At 37.3% G+C, this 26314-nt stretch overlaps 1 protein-coding gene across 3 annotated transcripts in view; it reads right to left on the bottom strand.

The window, feature by feature from the left end:
* The window catches only part of LCLAT1 (lysocardiolipin acyltransferase 1), a 204780-nt gene that overhangs the window by 138660 nt on the left and 39806 nt on the right, over positions 1-26314 (bottom strand). For all 3 annotated transcript variants that reach the window (XM_059943653.1, XM_059943652.1, XM_059943654.1), the window contains exon 2: positions 6054-6222. In XM_059943653.1, the coding sequence (XP_059799636.1) occupies positions 6054-6218 (165 nt within the window). In that variant the 5' untranslated portion in view covers positions 6219-6222. The remainder of the gene's footprint in view (positions 1-6053; positions 6223-26314) is intronic.

The following is a 26314-nucleotide window of genomic DNA, read 5'->3' on the forward strand; positions in this document are numbered from 1 at the left end:
CACCCAAGTCCAGGAAGCACAGAGATAAGCCCAAGGAGGAACACATAGTAATCAAACTGATAGTAATCAAACTGACAAAAATTAAAGACAAAAAATATAAAAAGCAACAAGAGAAAAGCAACAAATAACATACAAGGGAACTCCTGTAAGGTTATCAGCTGATTTTTCAGCAGAAACTCTTCAGGTCACAAGGGAGTGACATGATATACAATATTTTAAGTGATGAAAGGGAAGACCCTACGACCAAGAATACTCTACCCAACAAGGCTCTCAATCAGATTCAACAGAGAAATCAAAAGCTTTACAGACAAACAAAAGCTAAGAGAATTCAGCAACACCAGACCCACCTTTGCAACAAATGCTAAAGGAACCTCTAGCTGGAAAAGAAAAAGCTACAACTAGAAACAAGAAGATTACGAATGGAAAACCTCACCGGTAAAGGCAAACATGAAGTAAAGGTAGGAAGTCATCCACACACAAATATGATATCAAACCCAGCAATCATGAGAAGATGACAGTACAAACACAGGTTATTGAAAATGCATTTGAAATTGAAAGACTAGCAAATTAAAACAATCCTTTTTATATATAAAGTGCTATTCAAAACCTCGTGGTAAACACAAACCAAAAATCTACAATAGGTACGCACACAAAAAAGAAAAAGGAATCCAAACACAACACTAAAATTAGTCATAAAATCCTAAAAGAGAACCAAAGAGGAAGGGATGAAAAAAGACCTACAAAAACAAATAACAAAATTGCAGTAAGAACACACATATTGATAATTACCTTAAACTTAAATGGATTAAATACCTCAACCAAAAGACTGTCAAAAATTAAATACAAAGAAAAAATATTAAAAGCAACAAGGGAAAAGCAACAAATAACATACATGGGAATCCCCATAAGGTTATCAGGTGATTTTTCAGCAGAAACTATGCAGGCCAGAAGGGAGTGGCAGGATATGTTTAAAGTGATGAAAGGGAAAAACCTACAACCAAGACTACTCTACCCAGCAAGGATCGCATTCAGATTCAACAGAGAAATCAAAAGCTTTACAGACAAGCAAAAGCTAAGAGAATTAATAAGCACCACCAAACCAGCTTTACAACAAATGCTAAAGGAACATCTCTAGGCAAGAAACACAAGAGAAGAAAAAGACCTACAAAGACAAACCCAAAACAATAAAGAAAATGGTAATAGGAACATATAGATAACTACCTTAAATGTAAATGGATTAAATGCTCCAACCAAAAGACAAAGGCTGAATGGATACAAAAACAAGACCCATATATTTGCTGTCTATAAGAGACCCACTTCAGATCTAGGGACACATACAGACTGAAAGTGAGGGGATAGAAAATGTATTCCATAACAATGGAAATCAAAAGAAAGCTGGAGTAGCAATACTCATATCAGACAAAAAGACTTTAAAATAAAGACTGTTACAAGAGACAAAGAAGGATACTACATAATGATGAAGGGATCAATCCGAGAAGATATAACAATTACAAGTATATATGCACCCAACACAGAAGCACCTCAATATATAAGGCAAATGCTAACAGTCATAAAAGGAGACATCGACAGTAACACAATAATAGTGGGGGACTCTAACACCCCACTTTTATCAATGAACAGATCATCCAGACAGAAAATCAGTAAGGAAACACAGGACTTAAATGACACACTAGAGGAGATGGACGTAAGTGATATTTATCGAACATTCCTTCCAAAAGCAGCAGAATACACATTCTTCTCAATTGCACATGGAACATTCTCCAGGACTGATCACATGCTGGGCCACAAAGTGAGCCTTGGTAAATTTAAAAGAACTGAAATCATATAAAGCATCTTCTCCGACCGCAACGCTATGATATTAGAAATTAACTACAAGAAAAAAACTTTAAAAAACACAAACATGTGGTGGCTAAACGATATGCTACTAAACAACCAATGGATCTCACTGAAGATATCAAAGAGGAAATCAAAAAATACCTAGAGACAAATGAAAATGAAAGCATTATGATCCAAAACCTGTGGGACACAGCAAAAGCAGTTCTAAGAGGGAAGTTTATAGCAATACAGTCTTACCCCAGGAAACAAGAAAAATCCAAAATAAACAACTTAACCTTACACCTAAAGCAACTAGAGAAAGAAGAGCAAACAAAACCCCAAGTTGGAAGAAGGAAAGAAATCATGAAGATCAGAGCAGAAATGAATGAAACAGAGATGAAGAAAATGATAAAAAAGATCAATGAAACTAAAAGCTGGTTCATTAAAAAGATAAACAAAATTGATACACCTTTAGCCAGTCTCATCAAGAGAACAAGAGAGGGCTCAAATCAGTAAGATTAGAAATGAAAAAGAAGAAGTTACGAAAGACAACACAGAAATACAAAATTTCATAAGAGACTACTACAAACAACTGTATGCCAATAAAATGGGCAACCTTGGAAGAAATGAACAAACTCTCAGAAAGGTACAATCTCTCAAGACTGAGCCAGGAAGAATTAGAAACTATGAACTGACCAGGAAGAATCAGAAACTATGAACTGACCAGGAAGAATCAGAAACTATGAACTGACCAGTCACAAGTACTGAAATTGAAACTGTGATTAAAAAACTCGAACAAACAAAAGTCCAGGACTAGATGGTTTCATAGGAAAATTCTATCAAACATTTAGAAAAGAGTTAACACCTATCCTTCTTGAACTATTCCCAAAAAATGCAGAGGAACAAACACTCCCAAACTCATTCTATGAGGCCACCATCACCCTGACACCAAAACCAAAGATACCACAAAAAAAGAAAATTATAGGCCAACAACACTGATGAACACAGATTCGAAAATGTGCAACAAAACACTAGCAAACCAAATCCAACAATACATTAAGAGGATCATACAACACGATCAAGTGGGACTTATCCCAGGGGATGCAAGAATTTTTCAATATCTGCAAATCCATCAGTGTAATACACTATATCAACAAATTGAAGAATAAAACCATATGATCATCTCAATAGATGAAGAAAAAGCTCTTGACAAAATTCAACACCATTAATGATAAAAACTCTCCAGGAAGTCAGTATAAAAGGAACTAACCTCAACACAATAAAGGCCACATATGACAAACGTACAGCTAACATCATACTCTACGGTGAAAAGCTGAAAGCATTTCCTCTAAGATCAGGAAGAACACAACAATGTCCATTCTCGCCACTTTTATTCAACATAGTTTTGGAAGTCCTAGCCACGGCAATCAGAGAAAAAAAAGAAATAAAAGCAGTCCAAGTTGGAAAAGAAGTAGTAAAACCGTCACTGTTTGTAGACGACATGATACTATACATAGAAAATCCTAAAGATGCTACCAGAAAACTACTAGACCTCATCAATGAATTCAGTAAAGTTGCAGGATACAAAATTAATGCACAGAAATCTGTTACATTTCTATAAACTAACAATGAAAGATCAGAAAGAGAAGTTGAAGAAACAATCCCATTTACTGTCACATCAAGAAGAATAAAATACCTAGGAATAAACCTACCTAAGGAGACAAAAGACCTGTACTCTGAAAACCGTAAGACACTGATGAAAGAAATCAAAGACACAAACAGATGGAAGGATATACCATGTTCTTGGGTTGGATGAGTCAATAGTGTCAAAATGACTATACTACTCAAGGCAATCTACAGATTCAATGCAATCCCTATCAAATTACCAATGGCATTTTCCACAGAACTAGAACAAAATTTTTTTAATTTGTATGGAGACACAAAAGACCCCAAATAGCCAAAGCAATCCTGAGAAAGAAAAACAGAAATGGAGGAACCAGGCTCCCTGACTTCATATTATACTACAAAGCTACAGTCATCAAAACAGTATGGTACTGGCACAAAAACAGAAATATAGATCAATGGAACAGGATGGAAAGCCCAGAAATAAACCCACACATCCATGGTCAACTAATCTACGACAAAGGAGGAAAGACTGTACAATGAAGAAAAGTCAGTCTCTTCATTAAATGGTGCTGGGAAAACTGTACAGCTACCTGTAAAAGAATGATACTAGAACATTCTCAAACACCAGACACAAAAATAAACTCAAAATGAATGAAAGACCTAAAAAGACCGGATACTATAAAACTCTTAGAGAAAAACATAGGAAGGACACTCTTTGACATAAAACACAGCAAGATCTTTTTCAATCCATCTGCTAGAGTAATGGAAATAAAAACAAAAATAAACTAATGGGACCTATTTAAACTCAAAAGCTTTTTCACAGCAGAGGAAACCATAAACAAAACAAAAAGACATCCCACAGAATGGGAGAAAATATTTGCAAATAATGTGACTGACAAGGGATTAATCTCCAAAATTTACAAACAGCTCGTGCAGCTCAGTATCAATAAAACAAACAACCCAATCAAAAAATGGGCAGAAGACCTAAATAAATATTTCTCCAAAGACATACAGATGGCCAAGAGGTACATGAAAAGATGCTCAACATTGCTAATTATTAGAGAAATGCAAATCAAAACTACAGTGAGATATCATGTCACACCGATCACAATGGCCATCATCAAAAAGTCTACAAACAATAAATGATGGAGAGGGTGTGGAGAAAATGGAAGCCTCCTACAACTGTTGGTGGGAATGTAAATTAGTAGAGCCACTATGGAAAACAGTATGGAGGGTCCTTAAAAAACTAAAAATAGAACTACCATATGATCCAGCAATCCCACTCCTGGGCATATATCTGGAGAAAACTATTGTTCAAAAGCATACATGCACCCCAATGTTCATTGCAGCACTGTTTATGATAGGCAAGACATGGAAGCAACCTAATGTCCATCAACCGATGAATGGATAAAGCTGTGGTACGTATATACAATGGAATATTACTCTGCCATTAAAAAGAATGAAATAATGCCATTTGCAACAACATGGATAGACCTGGAGATTATCATACTAAGTGAAGTAAGTCAGACAGAGAAAGACAAGTATCATATGATATTGCTTGTATGCGGAATCTTAAAAAAAAAAAGATAGAAATGCACTTATCCAGAAACACACTCACAAGCTTATGGTTACCGAAGGGGGGGGGGGGGAGAGGACAAATTGGGAGTTTGGGATTGACATATACACACATTATATTTAAAATAGATAACCAACAAGGACCTACTGTATAGCAAAGGGAACTCTGCTCAATGTTCTGTAATAACCTAAATGGGAAAAGAATTTGAAAAAGAAGAGATACATGTATATTAAATAAATAAATAAATAAATAAGACCAAAAAAAAAAAAAAGAAGCAAGAGAAATACAAAATATAATAAAACAGGGCTTCCCTGGTGGCGCAGTGGTTAAGAATCCACCTGCCAAGGCAGGGGACACGGGTTCGAGGTCTGGTCAGGGAAGATCCCAGATGCCGTGGAGCGACTAAGCCCATGCGCCACAGCTACTGAGCCTGCATTCTAGGGCCCATGAGCCACAACTACTGAAGCCCACGCACCTAGAGCCCATACTCCGCAACAAGAGAAGCCACTGCAATGAGAAGCCCACACACCACAACGAAGAGTAGCCCCCGCTCGCCGCAACCAGAGAAAACCCGCACGCAGCAACGAAGACCCAATGCAGCCAAAAATAAAATAAATAAAATAAAAATAAATATAAATAAATAAATAAATAAAATAAACGGAAATGCAATATAAAATTAACAATGTAAAAATTCTTCAGTCTGCATCTTTAGATTTTTTGCATTTTACTAAAGTATACCCCAGTGAAGGAAAATAAAATTCATTAGGAATATGGAAGAAACTCAATTTTGGAATATAGCCCTTAAATACATATTTTATTTCAAGAACATGAATTACTTCATTTCTCTCTTTCATTTAAAGGGGGAAATACAAAAACTAATGTGCTTCTTATGTAACACGAATATGTTTCTTCTAATATTTGACTAAATCTGACTCTAACAAAATACAAATCAATAGGCTAGGCCACTTTGGTATGGTCACTTTGGTATGGTCTCTTTCTCTGCTGTTTAACTTACCACAGGTAGCGTGAGCCAGGTTGCCACAAGGCGGTTGTTGATCCAGCGATACCAAGATGGGTTTATAAACATCAAAGGTAAAAAGGGACCCAGCATGAAAATGCTTCCAAAAAAGCTTCCCCAAAACAGAGTGAGTATAAAGTATATCCCTCTCCATGACACCATGATTCTGAAAGACACAAAAAAAATCGATATATTTTGTTACTGTAACTGCCCAAATTCAATTTCAGAATGATACATGTAATAATCTTTAATTATAGGGCTACAGAATGGGCCCTGATAAAGAATATGAGCTTGACTTCCCTCTTACATGACCTACAGGTCTAACAAGTCAGAACATTAGAAATGGATACTCTCCCCCAAAAGAGATATATTTATCAGTGGAACAGAATACAGAGCCCAGAAATAAACCCACACACCTATGGTCAATTAATCTTCGACAGGAAATCCCTGATGGTCCAGTGGTTAGGACTCTGCGCTTCCACTGCAGGGGGCACAGATTGGATCCCTGGCTGGGGAACTAAGATTCTGCATGCCAGGTGGCGCAGCCAAAAAAAAAAAAAATCTTTGACAATGCAAGCAAGAATATACAATGGAGAAAAGACGATCTCTTCAGCAAGTGGTGCTGGGAAAGCTGAACAGCCACATGTTAATCAATGAAGTTAGAACATACCCTCACACCATACACAAATATAAACTCAAAATGGCTTAAATATAGGACATGACACCATAAAACTCCCAGAAGAGAACACAGGCAAAACATTCCCTGACTTAGCAATGTTTCCTTAGGTCAGTCTCCCAAGGCAACAGAAGTTAAAAGCAAAAATAAACAAATGAGAACTAATCAAACCTATAAGCTTTTACACTGCAAAGGAAACCACAAACAAAACGAAAAGACAACCTACGAATGGGAGAAAATATCTGCCAACAATTTGACTGACAAGGCCTTAACTACCAAAATATACAAACAGCTCATACAATTCAATAACAAAAAAACAACCCAATCAAAAAATGGGCAGAAAACCTAAATAAATATTTCTCCAAAGAAGACATACAGATGCTCAATAGGCACATGAAAAGATGCTCAACATCGCTAATTATTAGAGAAATACAAATCAAAACTACAATGAGGTACCTCACACTGGTCAGAATGGCCACTGAAAAGTTTACAAATAACAAATGCTGGAGAGGGTGTGGAGAAAAGAGAACCATCCTACACTGTTGGTGGGAATGTAAATTGGTGCAGCCACCATGGAAAACAGTATGGAGGTCCCTTCAAAAACTAAAAATAGAGCTACCATATGATCCAGCAATCCCACTCCTGGGCATTTATCCAGAGAAAACCAAAATCCGAAAAGATATGTGCACCTCAGTGTTCACAGTAGTACTATTTACAATAGTCAAGACACGGAAGCAACCTAAATGTCCACTGACAGATGAATAGACAAAGAAGATGAGTTATATATACAAAATGGAGTACTACTCAGCCATAAAAAGTAATGAAATAATGCCATTTACAGCAACATGGATGGACCTAGAGATTATCATACTAAGTGAAGTAAATCAGAAAGAGAAAGACAAATACCATATGCTATCACTTATACATGGAATCTAAAATATGACACAAATGAACTTATTTATGAAACAGAAACAGACTCAGTCATAGAAAACAAACTTATGGTTACCAAAGGGGAAAGGGGGTGGGGGAGGGAAGCGGTAGCAGTTTTGGATTAGCAGTACAACAACAAGGTAAACAACAATGTCCTGCTGTATAGCACAGGGAATTAAATTCAATATTCTGTAATAAACCATAATGGAAAAGAATATGAAAAAGAATACATATATATATGTATAACTGAATCACTCTGCTGTATAGCAGAAACTAACACAACATTATAAATCAACTTTTCTCTTTTCTTTTAAATTGAAATAAAGAAAAAAAAGAGATACTCTCAACTGACCTCCCCCCAAAAAGAAAAAAGCTGTTTAAAAAGCCTTGCTTTTTGTTCTGCTTATTAGTATTAACATAAAACTGTATATTTTCTTTTCCAAGACGTTATCCAACACAAAATTTTAAAATATTCCAGAGTTGTTTTTTTTTAATCTCTTCCTATAAAAAGTAGATTTAATGGACTAAGAACTGCGGAACAGCTTCCTAAGGGTGACTGTGCCTAAAAGTGATGGCAATTTTACAGAGTGCACTAAAAAAGAATTTTTTAAATCTAGAAATATTAATTCTTTACATTAGAACCTAAAAGTAATATCTTTGGGCAATTGGTTTTTATGAGCTGAAAGGTTAAGTAGAAGTCAGACTCCTCACTCACTTTCTTAAATTATTTGCCAATGGATTACTTTTGAGGGTCCTCATAACCAGATGAACAAAATATTGATGTTTTAAAAATAAACTGTTGGAAGCACAGTCTAAAATGAATAATCAAACATTTGATTTTACAACCTAAACTCTATGAGAGCAAAAACATGGTTTGCTTCAGGATAATAAAACCGTTGGAAACATTAAAACCATGAAAACAATAATGGCCTTAAAATTTATATATTAAAAAAGGTATTTCAGGGCTTCCCTGGTGGCGCAGTGGTTAGGAGTCCACCTGCCAACGCGGGGGACACAGGTTCAAGCCCTGGTCCAGGAAGATCCCACATGCCATGAAGCAACTAAGCCCATGCACCACTACTACTGAGCCTGTGTGCCACAACTACTGAAGCCCGTGCACCTAGAGCCCGTGCTCCGCAACAAGAGAAGCCACCGCAATGAGAAGCCCGCGCACCGCAACAAAGAGGAGCCCCCGCTTGCCGCAACTAGAGGAAGCCCGCACGCAGCAATGAAGACCCAGCGCAGCCAAAAATAAAATAAATTTTTTTAAAAAAAAGGTATTTCAGCAATTAAGACCTCTGAATATTTTTTTTAATATTTGTTTTATTTTGTTTATTCATTTATTTATTTGGTTGCGCCGGGTCTTAGTTGCAGTCGGTGGGCTCCTTAGTTGTGGCATGCAAACTCTTAGTTGCGGCATGAATGTGGGATCTAGTTCCCTGACCAGGGAACGAACCCGGGCCCCCTGCAGTGGGAGTGCGGAGTCTTTAAGACCTCTGAATATTTGAAAAGACTCACAACAGGAAAAAGAAATAAAATTTCAAATGTCATGGTGCTTTAAAAAATGTCAGTCAGACAAACAAAACAGGTCAAGTCTCTTAACGCCGAATCAAGTTTTTCTGCATATTTGGTATATTTTTAAATCTCTACCAATACGTGACAGTGTTATATACAAAATCCTTCAAAGTACAAATAGAACAAATATCTGCTAAGAACTGGCTTTCTGCTAAACTCTAGATCTGAACTTCTAAGAAGCGGGTTGAGGGAGTGAGGGTGGAGAAAAAGAACACTGGAAAACAGTAGCCAAACAATTTGCTCACACAGCGCCCAGGATGGTCTGTAGTTCTACACACCCTTGGCTTTGCTTTCTCTGAGGCTCAGCTCCTCCTCTTTGCATTAAAAGACACTATAGGCCACTTCTCTCCAGTCTAAAATAATAATTTAAAAAGAGCTGCTAAATTTAGTATTCTCAACCCCTATTTCCTTTCAAAACCCCTGCCCCCAAAATATCCCTGCAATGCTACTACTCGATTTGAAAACCCCTCTGTAACTACCTTTTTTTTTAATCTACTGTTTGTTTCTGCCATTAGCTAGCTCTCTGTTTAGATACTCACCCCTCAACTCCCTGAAGGGCTATACTTCACATTACATCTATATACAACAACTACCTCCCCATCAAAGGCTCTGACATGCTTCTTCCTCACTTACTAAACTACTTCTCATCTGATGTCATTAAAAGGAAAAAAATTATAGTTAAAGGAGCTTAGGTATCATCTAACAGAATCTTTTCAATTTACAGTGATGAAACTAAGGACCAGAAGAGTTAAGAGATGTGTCACATGAATATACTGGGATTACTCAAACCAAGTCTAATCTAAAATTACTTTTCCATCCTACTCCTGTTTCTTCCCTAACCTCTCAATCATGTGTACAGTGATTCAATAAACATGCAAAGAGATTCCTACTGTGTGTCAGGCCCTGTGCCAGTCATTTGGGGATACAACAGTGAACATGACAGACATACCAAGCTCTTACAAATCTAACAGTCTCTCCAGCTCCTCCTTATTAACTCTGCATTTAATCTAGCCCTATTCTCTCTCTTCTTCCAAGTCTTGAGGATTTGATAGAAAACTTGGTTAAGAATTATGCTAGCTACACGCTTATTTAGAATAAATAAAATTAAAAAAAAAACCCAAAAACTGGCTAAACCAAGTGCTGGTAAGGATGCAGAGCAACCAGAACTCACACACGCTGCTGGTGGGAATGCAAAATGGTATGGCCACTTTGGAAAACAGCTTTACAGTTTCTTAAAATATTAAATGTACATTTACGATATAACCCAGCAATCCCACTACTGAATATCCAGGACAAATTGAAAACTTACATTAACACACAAACCTGCACACAATTGTTTTCAGCAGGATTATTCATAATTGCAAAAAACTAGAAACAACCCAAATGTCAGTCACAGGTGAGGGGATAAACACACTCTAATACATCCATAGAAAATACTACTACTCAGTAGTGAAAAAACATATGACTGATACATGCAACATCTGGGGTTAACGTCAAATGCATTATGCTGAGTGAAGGAAGCCAGGCTCAAAAGGCATGATTTCTTTTTAACTGTATGTTTTCATTTATATGACATTCTGGAAAAGGCAAAACTATACGGAGGGAACAGATCAGTGGTTGTCCAAAGGTTAGGGGTAGGGGGAGTGTTTGACTGTGAAGGGGTAGCACAAGGGAAGTTTTAGGGGTTGAGGAAACTGTTCTATTTCCCAACTGCAGTGATGGTTACAAGACTATGCATTTGTTGAAGCTCACAAAACGTATATTTACTGATCTTTACTGTATGCAGATTAAGAACTAAATTTAAAAGATTATGCTATGTGAGATAAAATCTGATAGAATATTCATTAAGCTCTTATGATCTGGGGAATTCTACACGTCTGGATTATTTCAATTATAATGACATCTAAACTATGTCAAGCTTTTAGAATACGCCAGGCACTGTTTCATATATTTTAAATGTGTGAACCTGTTTAATACTCACAATAATCCCATGGTGTAGATATTTTCATTACCCCACACTTTATATATAAGGATACTGAGGCACAAAGTGGTTAAGTAATATGCTCAAGATTATACAGCTAGGAAATGGCAGAGCTGGGATTTGAATCCAGGTAATGGGGTATCAGAGTCCATGCTCAGTCTAAAATTCAACATTATGTTCTTTTTCAAGCTCATACTTCTTTTGTAATTAAACACACACACTTTAAAATAAACAGTATACAAAATCAAGATGTCATAAATCTAAACCAAATTTTTAATATCTCATGCAAAAATTATTCTGAATGTTAGAGAAGTTTATAGGAACTTAGTGAGGAAATCTAACGTCTTTCTTACCTTAACACTCCCTAGTACTTAACATATAGCATACAAAAATTTGGGGAGAGCTGAGGATGGGGGTTGCCAGCTTCTGCTGGAAAAAAATCTGGTTAAATAACTGGTAAATGAACCACCTAATCTTTTAAAATCCTTTAAAATAAGGGCCACATCACTGCAAAGGTAATCACAAACACCGTAATTTAATATTTCTGTGCATTCTCTGTATAATACTGATAGCGTTCTCAAAAAATAAAAGCCATTTGGAAAAGAAATAATCATAGTTTTAAAATGGCATATCCATTTTATTGCCGAGTACAGATACATAGAACTAAACTGTAGATCTTCTTGAAAAGCTATGCCTACTTCTGTGTAACCCAGGAACTTTTCCCCTTAAGACCACTGCCCCTTCACAATGAGTTAAGATCTCTTACCCACTAACTTCCTAGCTCATAATCTGATTCTGATTCTGATGCTTGCCCTTGTCTAACCATCTGTGGTTCCAATGACTACAATGCCAAGCAAAGGCAGGAACCAAAACATAGCCCACCTGGACTTCTTATTCAGTTGCACATATTATTCCTAGAGTATGACAATGTGGGAGGATACTCCCTGACAAGGATTAAGGGACTCTATTAGGGATACTTACAGTTCCTTGCTCAGGAAGGAAAGACGTTTTACTTCATAAAATTTCCTTAGTTTTTTAAATTCACATAACAATTCAAATATTAACTAGCATTGCTCTCATAGTCTAGGAGGGAAGCTAAGTGTGCTAAGAAACGATTGCAATTTGGTGTGATACATACTATAATAGAGGTATGTAACAGGTGTTAAGGATAGATCAAAGCAAGGCAAGATGCGCTCTGCTAAAAGGGATTAAAGAAGGTGTTAGACACTTAGAGGATGAGAAATTGGGGGAGGGGAGAGACTACTACAGATAATAAAACAAAACACGTAGGGCTTCCCTGGTGGCGCAGTGGTTAAGAATCCGCCTACCAACCCAGGAGACAGGGGTTCAAACCCTGGTTCGGGAAGATCCCACATGCCGCAGAGCAACTAAGCCAGTGCGCCACAACTACTGAGCCTGCGCTCTAGAGCCCGTGAGCCACAATTACTGAAGCCCGGCGTGCCTAGAGCCCGTGCTCTGCAACAAGAGAAGCCATGACAATGAGAAGCCCACGCACCACAACGAAGAGTAGCCCCCGCTCGCTGCAACTACAGAAGACGGGCGCACAGCAACGAAGGCCCAGCACAGCCAAAAATAAAAACAAATAAATAAATAAATTTAAAACAAACAAAAAAACATGTAGAGTCACAGAAATTTGAAACAGCATGGCTTAAACAAGGAACTGTAACTCATTACATATTAATGAGGTATAGGGTATACATCGGGGAGCTGCAAGAAATCAAGAAGACCTAGGTCCTAAAGACAAAGTGCACACACCCAGGGCAGGATAGACAAGAATACCACCTTGAGCATGTCACCATGGGTGGGAAAAAACCTAAGGCGTATGACTCATGTTTTAGAATAAATGTCAAAAGTGACATGGTGTAGATAAGCCTGGACTCAATAAAACCAACCTGTATACTGATTAAGAGCAAAGAGCTTCTCCGCCCTCTAAAACAGTGCACGGGACTGTCAGCAAAAATCCAGCATTGACAGATACCGGTATCAAAGAGGTCTGTGAACCAGGAGCACCTGATCCAGTTCCACCTCTCAACAGCCTGATGATCATGACCACACCACTTAACCAGGATGCTCACAGGTGAGGAAGTTAGGAAAAATTCCCTCAAATTTTGAGCACCTAATATTTGCCAGGCACTTTACAAAAGGCTCTCGATATTTACATACTTAACACCTACAGATTCATATTCATGAACAACCCAAAGGTTCATGACATGTAAGTAATCTGTAATTTTGCTGAAACTCAATGTTGAAATTTGAATATTGCAAAACTAGTGTCAAAAAACAAATCATTTAGGTAGTAATAATCTGGCCAACTATCCAGTTGAAAATGTTAAAGATAGTTTTTTTTAAAGGCCCATTGAGTATCCTAATCTCAATGGGCCTTTAGTCTGTTCTACTTACCGCACATGAGCCATAGTGGATTTATAAATTGGAGGTTTTATTATCAAAAGACCTTGCTATAAACCTTGATAATGTCAAATGTGTCCTAAAATAGTCACTTTACCAAACATTCTCCTCCAATTTAAACAAAAGCCTCAAAAATAAGATATTAATTATATCAGTGGTATTTACAGGTGAAGAACTATGGGACTTGGTTCTCTTAATGAAAAGTCCCTAACACTGTTTATACTGAGAGAGGTGAGATAAAGAACCTATTACCAGGGGCATTCCTGGAAAATGCAGTGGAGAATCCAGAACTGGGACCAGTAAGACTTAAAGGCCAAAAAGTAAATACTGAGTAATAAAAGTAATATGAAGAGTTAAGCATATTGTTTCAGTCTTTGTCTTCTCTGGAGAAAGTAAAACAGAGTTTCTGGGCTGGGGGACACACAGCTGAGGGCAGTAACTGCTCTAAGAACAGTGGGATTAAGTAACCATATACCTACTGAATCGCGAATGCTGAGACCCCAGAGTCTTCCCTCCCTGAGCTCTCAAATGACTGCAACAAGATTTTAGTCCTGGTCCAGTGCACTCCAATAAAACTTTCTGCAATGATGGAAATGTTCAATAGCTGTGCTGTCCAACATGGCAGCCATTAACTACATGTGGCCACTGAGCCCTTGAAATTTGGCTAGTTCAACTGGGAAACTGAATTATTAATTTAATGGTATTTAAATTTAAGTAGCCACATGTGGCCACTGTATTGAATATGAATAGCACAGCTCTATGCTGACTTACTGGAGCACACTTCTCTGAGGAGGCTGACCAGACCATGAGGAAAGATGAAAATATAGGAGTACTGGTGGTTCCCTTTTTATTAGCTGTAATAAAAAGTCCAGCTAATCACCCTGCAGTGAAGCCCAAAGTTCATATAACCCTCACCTCTATGCAAGCTTCTTTGTAAGTCCCCTATTTTTTACTGTGAGTAGATTATGAGACATCTGAGGAAAGACTTTAACATGACATTAGATACCAAAACAAACAGAAAAAAGTATACTTGAAAGAAACAAACTATTCAGGGAGAAAAAAACTATCTTTAACATTTTCAGAAAAACAAGAGATACTGCATCTGGTAGACAAGAATAATATGTACTTGTGGGGAAAAAAACTTTTAATAAAATGAAGAATGGAAACATTCAGAGAATGAGAGCTACTGGAAGTTTAAAACACAGCAAATGTTTAGTAAAAACATTAGCAAAAATGAAACACTCAACAGAAGAGTTAGAAAATAAAGCTGAAGAAATCCCCCCAAAAGTCAAGCAGAAGATAAAGAGATGGAAAGTAGAAAGAATATTAGAGGACCAAGACAGAGGTCTCATAGGCAAATCGTATAAACTTCAAAAAGAAAGTAGTGAGAAACTGGAGGGGAGGAAATCAGCAACAAAATAATTCAAAGAAACTCCCCAGAACAGGAGGACATGACACTCCACTTTAACAGAGTCTACTGAAAGCTAGGATAATGGATGAAAACAAATGCTCACCAGGGCACATCGCTGTAACTTTCAGAATAGAGGAAATGATGGACATTCTACAAAACCTCCAGAGGGGATGAAAATGGGTCACATGTAAAGGATCAAAAATTAGACTGGATTTGAACTCGGCAGCAATACCAGAAGCAAGATTAAAACAGAACAATGCCTACAAAATTCTCAAGAAAATTATTCCATCCAGTCACTCTTTCAATCAAGTGTAAGGATAGTAAAAACACTATCGCAAGGTCTCAAAGTTACCTCCCATACAATCTTTTTTCAAGAAGCTATTGGAAAACGGGCTCTGCTAAAACAAAAGAGTAAACAAGACTGAGGGAGACTTGACATACAGGAAACAAGAGATCCAACACATGTGAGAACCTCCAAAATGATCATGAAGGGAGATCCCAAGGTGACAGTCATGCATAAAACAGAGAAGGCATCCAATCTAAACAAACTGGGGGAGGGTGACTCAAGAGAAAGACTCTTTGAAAGCTGTATCACCAAAATCCTTGCTGCTAAACAAACCATCTTTTTTTGAGCCAAGAACAGAATGCCCAGGTAAAGCTGGCACAGATTCTAATCTGTACTTGGCTTCTTGAACATGTGCTAGTAAAATTCCTGTTCTCTCTTCCATCCACAGCTGCCAGATCAGCTGATGACACTCATTTTATCTATCCTAAGTACTCTGCTCTGACCTACTCCTGAGAGGTGGAGGGAGGGCATGGTGAATTTAGAAGCATTATTCCTACCGGAGAGTCAACACCTGCAGAGTCCTGACTGTGGTGAGCCCTCTACAGTAGTTTTCCAGGACTTATTTATGCATGAACCTGCCCACTGCCTTCCCCTAAAAAAGGATCTATCTGGTGAATCCTCTGGGAAGCTGAGGTCTAACTATCACCCAGAGATTCTGTACCTGTAGAAGCCTTCATCTATCTGGTGGCAGCAGTGTTTGATGGCAGTGTTTGATAGATTACGCTGACTTCTCAAGTTCTCAATAAATAAATAAATAAATTGTATAGGGATACGTAGATAGGTAAAATTTTAAAGTAAAAGAACAATCAACATAAAAGGATACTAGCTGTCGTGGTGGGGCACACAGGAGGCTTCTAAAGTTACTGGTAATATTCTATTTCTTAAGTATGGTGGCTATTTATATGTTCACCAACAATGACTTTTACTCTATCAGCGGCAATTTTTGCCAATCTGCACACACACCGTATATCATACACTCTTCTAATTATATGCTACATTAGCAAAAGCAACAAAAACGGTTTTAGTTATTACCATCCTTGGTGGAAACGGAAAAAACACAGCTTTCACTTGTTAATTCATGTATTTCTATATTACCCTAATTTTATAAAGAATAAACATATAATTTACAATTAAAGATATTTTAATTATAAAAATTTTAAGAACACATTAATTCAGGTTAGGATGATCTCTCTCTGTTATAATCCGTAATCAAATACTCTGCCAGAAAAAGCAGTCCTTGGGAATCAGTGGAAACAAATATATGGGACAAGTTTATAATTTTTCTAAGACTGCTCCAAAATAAATAAACAACATGTTGATCCTGATTCAAGTGACAAAATCAAATACATAAGATGAGAGCGTGAACACTAATGTCAATCACTGCATACATACGATATGTAATAATAGTTATTGCAAAATATCGCTTCACAATGAAAATGAAAACGTTTTAACAGTCAGCTAAAACAATCATAGCCTGATGATTGAGATCATTCCACAAACTGAAAATTAACTGTTAACTATTTAAATAGTTTAAGTAAATGCTCTTTACGCTCTAATTTTGTAACCTAGGTGAATACTTCACTTATACAATCGCACTGATTTAGTTTTTTCACAAACATAAGTGAAATGTTTATGAGCTGATTAATTTCTTTTAAATCCACCAATACATTTCTAAATCCCTGGATGCATGTTAATGTGCATGACCTGATTTTGACGAACATGTCTTCATTTTTTTGAATTTAATAACATAAACACATCTGTCAACTGATGAAATGGTGTGCTTCTTTATTCCCCAGTGACAACTGTATTTGTTTTCCTTTCAAGTCCCGAAAGACAGAGGCTCAAAGCTAAATTTAACATCCAATTTTAGAAGCAAAGATTATGGTTATTATTATCTTTTTCTCCTCTTACAATCTTATATTTTTATTCTTATTGGCATTATTGCCATATGTCTTTCATTGTAAATCACTTTAAATTCTTTTAGGAAGCAGACTATTAATTAAAAATAAATTTAGGACTTCCCTGTGGCCCAGTGGTTAAGAATCCACCTGCCAGTGCAGGGCACATGGGTTCGAGCCCTGGTCTGGGAAGATCCCATGTGCCGCGGAGCAACTAAGCCCGTGCGCCACAACTACTGAGTCTGCGCTCTAGAGCCCGCGAGCCACAACTACTGAGCCCACGAGCCGCAACTACTGAAGCCCATGCGCCTAGAGCCCGTGCTCCGCAACAAGAGAAGCCACCACAATGAGAAGCCCGCGCACCACAACAAAGAGTAGTCCCTGCTCGCTGCAATTAGAGAAAGCCTGTGCGCAGCAATAAAGACCCAACGCAGCCAAAAATAAACAAATAAATAAATAAATTTAAACATTGTCACCTATAGTGACCTTATTTATGTTTACACATTTTACTAATTAAAAAAAATACAAAAGAAACTAGGTCTCTACTAAAGCATAGTGTCAGGAAACCACTAGAAATTTGTATTTAACAGTTTATGTTCTAGGTATTCTGAAGACAAAAAAGTATACTCCTTTATAAGCAAATCGCCAAAAAAAAATAAACCAAAAAGACAGAACTTAAAACACCTCTGCTTATCAATTAAGCACTTATAATGCAACCAGGGGAAGCTAAAAGGATAATGTTTAAAGGTGCTCTGGCACATTTACCTGTTTGGGAAACCAACAGACAATAACAGGAAAGGGACAAACTATATGGTTTCATTCTTCCTGAAGCAGCACGAGAGAATAATACTTTCCCAGATACAAAAAGAAAGTAAAAGGTTAAGCAGCATTCTAGTTACAGAGCACTCAGAAGAAATAAAACCAGTTTACAAATTCTGACAAAACACAGCAGGACAGCTAAAGAGCAGAATAGGGTCAAACCTTAGCTCTACCCAAAAATGAAGCAAGAACTTTCAACTATCAACTGGAATTCAGTAAACAAGTCTGTTAACTCCCTGGTGGGGGATTCTACCCTGAGTTCTTAGAACTGTATACAGACATTTGCGGGTATATAAAATGACGCTACTTATCTATTGAAGTTTAGTGAGAGAAGAAATTATCTATATAAATATTCACAGATCTCTACACTGATACAATTCTTTTACTCAAAATGTATTCAAAAGTTAATACTGAGAAAGAAGCAGAGAGTATATACTGTATAACTCTATTTACCTAACATTCAAAAGCACAGAAACTGATTTATAATATTAGAAGTAAGGACAATAGTTATCCTGGGAGGTGCAGAGCAGGAATAGTAACTGCAAGGGGCACCAGGGGCCTTCGAGGGCTTTGGCAACACTCTGTTTCTTATCTGGGTGCTCGTTACACATGGCGTATTCACTTTATGAAAATTCACTGAGCTGTATACTTGTGGTTTATGCACTTTTCTATATGTATATTTCAACAATATTTACCCCCAAAGTTATCATTTAAACTGGATACCTTATAAGTAATCCAATTCAATATATGCAGTTTATAGGAAGAAAATACAAATGGTCAAGTCAATAAAGTTCAACCTCACTATTTTCTGGAAAATGCAAAAGTGAAACAACAAAACACCATTTCTTCTCAAAGACTGACAAAAACGTCTAAGTCTTGCCTTTGATATTCTAAAAATCATTTGGTAGTATCTTTGTCTTCATAGCAGGAGGGGAGTATAAACTTTAGGGGGGCAAACAGATAAGTAGCTATTATAATTTTGAATGCCTACCATCAGGAATGCTTTCTCAGTATCTACCCCTGAGAAATACTCAATTGTAAGTAAAAAGATGTTTCATTGTAGCCTCGTCTGTAATGACAACAACAAAAATCGGAAATGTGGATGTCCACTGATGAGGGAAGGGCTAAATAACTGTGGTACTTTCAGCATTATGAAATACTACCCAGCTGGAAAGAATGAGCCATATTTTTTAAAATGAACAGCTCTCCAAGAGGTATTGCTAAGTGAAAAAGAATATGATACCATTTTTGGAAGGGGGGACCACATTCCCCCCCAAAAACCCCTATGCTATATGGCTTATATAAATAAATGTAAATACACATAAATCTGTCTAGAATGATACACGCCAATGTTATTATGGTTGCTTAAGTGAAGACAGAAGAGGCTGCAACTAAGGATGGTGGTCAAAAAGGAATAGACCTTTCTATTGATATAATGTTTTAAAAAGAGAACATTTTCACGTACATAGTAAAAGGAAAACAGGAAGGAACAATGGGAGGGAGGGAAAGAGAAAGGAAAAAAGCAGCAGCTTAGGCACAGCCAAAAGAGTCAGCTTACTAGTAATGCCAGTTGTTCCATGATCCAATAATCAGAGTAAAAATGATTAAATGGGGACTTCTCTGGTGGTCCAGTGGTTAAGACTCCGCACTGCCAATACTCGGGGCTGGGTTTGATCCCTGGTCAGGGAACTAAATCCCATATGCCGCAATGAAGATCTCACACGTGGCAACAAAGATCTTGCGTGCCGCCGACTAAGACCCACCGCAGCCGAATAAATAAATAAATATATTTTTTAAAAATGATTAAATGCTGAGGTAGAAATAACCCATACCTCTTAGCCAAATTACTCTTTGCCATACTTTAAACTAAAAGTAAATTTTTACAGACAAATTAAAAACCACTCAAAACATACACTGAGATAGGAATGATAAAGCACCCTAGATAAACTAAAACTACACTGGCACCCTTAAGAATCCTTGGCCTAACAAAGGTCACTCAAAACCACCATTCAATTTACTTTACAGCACTTATCTCCGTTAACTTGAAGTTTAAGCTCATGTTTTGCTTTTTTCCTTCATGAGACACACAGCTAGCCAGTAAAATGTATAAGTAAAGTACTAAGTGATGGAGGTACATAGACTATCAGAAGGCAAGCAAGTTTACTGACACTCTTCTTATATACAAAATATGAGCCCATAAATATATATACATATGTAAGTCTCATAAGGATAAAGTTCTAGCAGAAAAGTTATTAAAGTTACCAAAAACAGAATTTTCATTTCTGATTATACCCATGTCTACTTTAGTCAAAGCATACTCTTTAAAAGAGAGAAAAAAGTTAAAATATCTATCTAAATTTACCAAATTTTTTCAATCATTTCATTTAAACAGAGAATATGACCAATTAGAGTCATTCTGCAGTCCCTGAAAACTCACAATATTTGCACTAGCAAACACTAACCGTCTTCGGGCAAGGTATTACAAAGACTATTCTTTGTTACTGTTAACAGAGTCTTTGCCCTCCTAGGACAGATCATCTAGATGGAGAGGGAAGAATGAATTTTAAAAGGAAGGAGGGAGGGAGGCAATACAAGGGAGTATATATTAAAATGCCAAATTCATGAAAAATCAGTAAGTGTGACAATTGAGTTTGTAAAACCTTAAAAATCTAGAGCTAGAATTAAGATCACCGAGCTTTGGGAATTCCCTGGCAGTACAGTGGTTAGGACTCAGTGCTTTCACTGCCATGGCGCAGGTTCAATCCCTGGTCAGGGAACTAAGATCCCTCAAGCCGCATGACGTGGCCAAAAATTGTAATAAAATAAATAAAATGGTAAATTAAAAAAAAAAATCACCAAGCTTTAAACAACTTTTGGTTTCACAGATGACTGTCTCATTACACCAGTGAAGACAGTGAGAAGCAGAAAAGCTGAGGGACCTGACTGTGCTCGCAGTGGCAAACCCAGTGATGATGGAACTAGGTGAAGACCTCCCATCTCCAGTTACCAGCTCAGCGTTCTCTCCACTAGAAAGGGATCCTAGAGGTCTAAGACAATCAATTAAAACATGCAGGAGGAATCAAGATGCAAACAAGGCCTGGGCCTGGACGAAGAATAGTACTCTGTCAAGCTAGGACAAAAAAGATAGACAAAGAGGCCGACTTCTTGACATTATTCTTTATGATGCACACTGCACAGGGACCGGTTAGGCATAAGGAAGTTTTTCCAAAGTCTCAGGATTTCTGTTGGGTTTTGTTTCTTTGAAATTGTTTCAAACAATATGAATTATTAACGGCAAGCATTTTTTAAAAAATGAAAACGTCACCAATATTTTTCTGCATATATGGCAAGCACACTCACTATATTTCAACAATTTCCTGTTATTACACAAGGCTTCCTTGTAAGATGTAGAAGTTAAAACCACACACACCCACACTGAGAGGAACATAACTATATGAAATCATTTCAGAAAGACAGGTTAGTGTAACTCTATTATACCTCTTACCTGTTATTCAAGAGACTACCCTCCCTGTTCAAATTACTTACTATAGTCTTCAAAATGTTAACTATAGGGTACCATATAACCCAGCAATTCCACTCCTCGATATATATGTACCTAAGTGAAATAAAAATATATGTCCACACAAAAACATAAAGGAATGTTCATAGAAGCACAATTCATAACAGTCAAAAAGTGGAAACAACCCAAATCTCCTTCATTTGATAAATGGATAAACAAAAGTGGTATAAACATCAGTGGGTATCATTCAACAAAGGAATGAAGTACTGGATACATGCTACAGCACAGATGGACTTTGAAAACTCATGCTAGGTGAAAGAAGCCAGTCACAAAAGTCCACATATTCTATGATTTCATTTATGTGTCCAGAACAGGCAAATCTATAGAGACAGAAAGTAGATTAGTGGTTCTTTGGGGCTCAAGGCAGGTGGACGGGGTGACTGCTAATGAGTATGAAGTGCGTTTTGGGGTTAAAAAAAAAATTCTAAAATTAGACAGTGGTGATGGCTACACAACTCTGAACAGTCTAAAAGCCACTGCCTTGTACACTTTAAATGGCTGAATTGTATGGTATGTGAATTATATCTCAAAATAAAACGGTTAATTAGCTGGGACATTACCAAGACATGAATAACTCTAACCAACTCTACCCTGGAGCTCATGAAATGCTGAAGGAAAAGAGAAATTGTGAGGATAACTGCCACCTCAGAAATTAGAAACAAGAGTATATACAAGTGAAGCCAGAGAACAAAGGAGACCAAAACACAGACAGAATGAAATCGCAGAACAGAAAAAAGACCAGACAGAAATACATCAAAATGTTACCAATGACTGTCCCTGCATAGTGAGACTATGGTTGATTTTTTTCCAAATTGTGGACAAAGAGTATTACTTTTACATAATTTTTTAAAAATCTCAACAACATTTATTTCAAAGGGAAAAATCAAGAGCCAGAACTTCTTATACTAAGGGACTGGATAGGGTGCCTCACAAACAAAACACTGAAGGTAGAGTTAACCACTAATGAGAAGTATAAAATGTGAATTATACAATATTAAAGACACTGGCCCCATGTTTTCCATATATGAAAGAGCTGATATTCTGAATCAATAGTTTTGGGGGTTTTTTCTAATATAAGTTACTGGTATTTACTGGAAGCCATAAAATACCACTGTTACAGGGGAACATCTATCAAGTGATTTGACTGGTCAAGTAATACAATGTTTTTCTCCCTGTTTCATACCACAAAACAAAACAACTTGATCACGTTATTTCTAAAATCTATAGTTATGTCATTACCTTTAATAAAAGACTTCTAGGGCTTCCCTGGTGGCGCAGTGGTTGAGAATCTGCCTGCCAATGCAGGGGACACGGGTTCGAGCCCTGGTCTGGGAAGATCCCACATGCCACGGAGCAACTGGGCCCGTGAGCCACAATTACTGAGCCTGCGCGTCTGGAGCCTGTGCTCCGCAACAAGAGAGGCCGCGATAGTGAGAGGCCCGCGCACCGCGATGAAGAGTGGCCCCCGCTTGCCGCAACTAGAGAAAGCCCTCGCACAGAAACGAAGACTCAACACAGTCATAAATAAATAAATAAATAAATAAATAAAAGAACGTGAATTTCTTTAAAAAAAAAAAAAGACTTCTAAGCTACAGATTAATACAAACTGAGTGAAAATGCCACCATTTTGTCAAATAAAATAAAGTCAACTATCATTCATAGTATTTTTTCTTATAATAGATAAAAGCAAATGAAGAAAATATCTACCATCTATTCTTCACACAGCAAAGGGCAGTTTACCCATAGAAGGTTCAGAGAATGTATTCAAGGGTTCATAAACCCCCTAAAATTGTAGGCTACGTTATTTATAAATATATGTATATATATAATATACATATAATATATATACATATTTTTCCCCTGTGGAGAGAATCCCTAACTTTTATCAGAGGGGTTTGTAACTCAAAGAAAGTTAGACACTACTGCTTTAGAGAAATAGTTGAACCACAGCCTAAAATGGTCTTCTGTTACAAGGAATCCTAGAGACGTTAACTCTTAAGAAACTACCCTACGTAATTTTCTTTCATGAAACAAAAGTATCTAGACAAGAAGATAGAACCAAGGATAAATGATATATAGCCACTATTCTAGAAAAAAACTTCAAGAAGTCAGAAAAACCAACCAAGTGTTGTAGGCAAAGGCAGAAATATTACAGACCATAATTATTTTATTTGTATTTATTTGTAGTAGGCCTTGTCTTAAAAATATCTGAAATGTCGTTTTTATTTAATACCTCACAATATGAATGAAATCAAATAATTTTTGATTCAAAGTATTTCAGACTGAAATCCATTAACTGCTTTTATTCATAAACGTCATGGAATTCTGGGTGAATGCTACAAATGTACAAAATGTTTTTTTCTGACTTATTCTGAAAGACAATGACTGAGTTTTGGTTCATGTGTAAAAGTGTATTTTATGCAAGTAATAACAGCGTTAATATCTGGAATATCTGCTTTGCTATTAAAACTTTACTTCTGTGACCTTTATTCCTCCTAAACTTGCAAAAATCAAAATAAATAACGGATGGAAAATAATCCTAGAACTCTTTCCATGTATTTTAAAGTGTTTCATGTAGCATGTTCTTACCATTAGTAAATAAAAACATAGGTGGAGAAATTAGTAAGAATGCCAATAAAAATATTTCATTTGGTTACAAAAGCTCATGAAGACTTAAGAATGGCAACTGATATTTATAGGACTTTAAAAGTTACTTACAGAGCTTACAAATGTAACTACTCTATTTGATAGACAAGAGGAGGTAGTTTTCAGAATAGTATTGAAACCAAGCCCCCCTAAAACTAAGTTTCCCTAACAAGTTTATGATTAATCTCTCTATCCAAAACTGTATTCACTTGCTTGTTTCCCCTGACCTCAATCCCTTTCTTGTTCCCCCTGACCTCAATCCTGTGCTAAATGAACACTTATCACCCAGAGTTAGATGACTAAGACTGCTGTTGTCCATAACACCATTAATGTACTAAAATGGCTGTCGTAGGTATCATCATTAATGTACACTCAGGTTGTTTCTACAGATGAGACCACCTGGCCAGAGAATCGTACATCAGGGACATCCTGACCCCCAAAACCACACTTAAGAAATGTCACAAGATGATGATTAATCCCAGTTTCTTTGTTCGTCCCCGTTAAAACATCCCTAACTCAAAGACCACGAGAGAGTGGATCTGAGACTTGTCTCCCATTCCCTTTGCTTGGCACCCTGCAATAAACCCTTACTTTGCTGCAAACAACCGCTACCAAGAGTTTGGCTTTCTACACTAAGGGCACAGTTACAGTATAATGCATAAAATATTATGAAAGACATCTCTGAAAGTTCAATTTAAAAACCACACTGTCTATAAAATCACCTATCATGGAAAGTCAGAATTGAAAGGGGCTTTAGAGATAATTTAGTCCACCAGTTTGCAAACTTTTTGAATCCTTCATTCAAAAATCTCACCAAGGGCTTCCCTGGTGGCGCAGTGGTTGAGAATCTGCCTGCCAATGCAGGGCACATGGGTTCGAGCCCCGGTCTGAGAAGATCCCATATGCCGCGGAGCAACTAGGCCCGTGAGCCACAATTACTGAGCCTGCGCGTCTGGAGCCTGTGCTCCGCAACAAGAGAGGCCGCGATAATGAGAGGCCCGTGCACCGCGATGAAGAGTGGCCCCCGCTTGCCGCAACTAGAGAAAGCCCTCGCACAGAAACGAAGACCCAACACACCCATAAATAATAAATAAATAAATTTTTTTTAAAAAGTAGAGGAATTAAAAAAAAAAACTCCTAAAGAAACTCAACATTAAAAAAAAAAAAAAAAAAACAACTCACCAAGAAGTCTCATATGTAAAACAGAACCAGAGAAGAGCTCTACTTAAAGACTGGCCCCAGCCCCAGCCCCAGCTCCTCACCTTTGCCTAGACCTCTCTGTCCAAAGGGATGTTAAAGACATCATTTGAAACCAGTGGCCCAGGCAAACCCTTCATATTCCAGATGAGGCAATAAAGACCCAGATTCACTGAGACCGCCTGGTGGTTTGTTTACTCCTCGGGTGATCTTCACATAAAATCCGTCACAAACACATAATTTTTGAGATAGAAGGGCAGGGCTGGCCAGGACTTCTCACTCTCAGTCTGTCTCCCTCTAGTTTACTCTGCCTCTCTTTTCAGAGACTGTTAAGAGACATGGGAGAGAAAGAAAGACTGTATAAAGTACTTCACATACAATATTCCTAATCTCACAACTCTGAAAAATGGGTAAAAGTACACCCATCTTACAGTTGAAGAAAGTGACCTCAGAAGCATTCAAATATTCCCAGACTATACAGTTGACAGGTCACAGAGCTAGGATTTAAACTTGCATCCATTTAACTCCTAAGCCTGTGCTCTTTCCAATTAAACCATGTTATATATGTATAGCACGAATGCCAGACTACAAAAGAAAGAGGAATCCATGGACCGGGCCAAGAAAAACACCCAGAGAGTCTCCAAAATAGTATCAAAGTGATAGGTATTTACCAACATGAGCACCCTAAGTTAGCAGCACTGAAATGGGGTTGTGAGAAGTATGGCTGACAACACATTAAGATAAAGAAGAAACAAAGTGACCATGAGACCAG

Source organism: Balaenoptera ricei, chromosome 13, assembly GCF_028023285.1.
Source record: "Balaenoptera ricei isolate mBalRic1 chromosome 13, mBalRic1.hap2, whole genome shotgun sequence".
Taxonomy (NCBI): domain Eukaryota; kingdom Metazoa; phylum Chordata; class Mammalia; order Artiodactyla; family Balaenopteridae; genus Balaenoptera; species Balaenoptera ricei.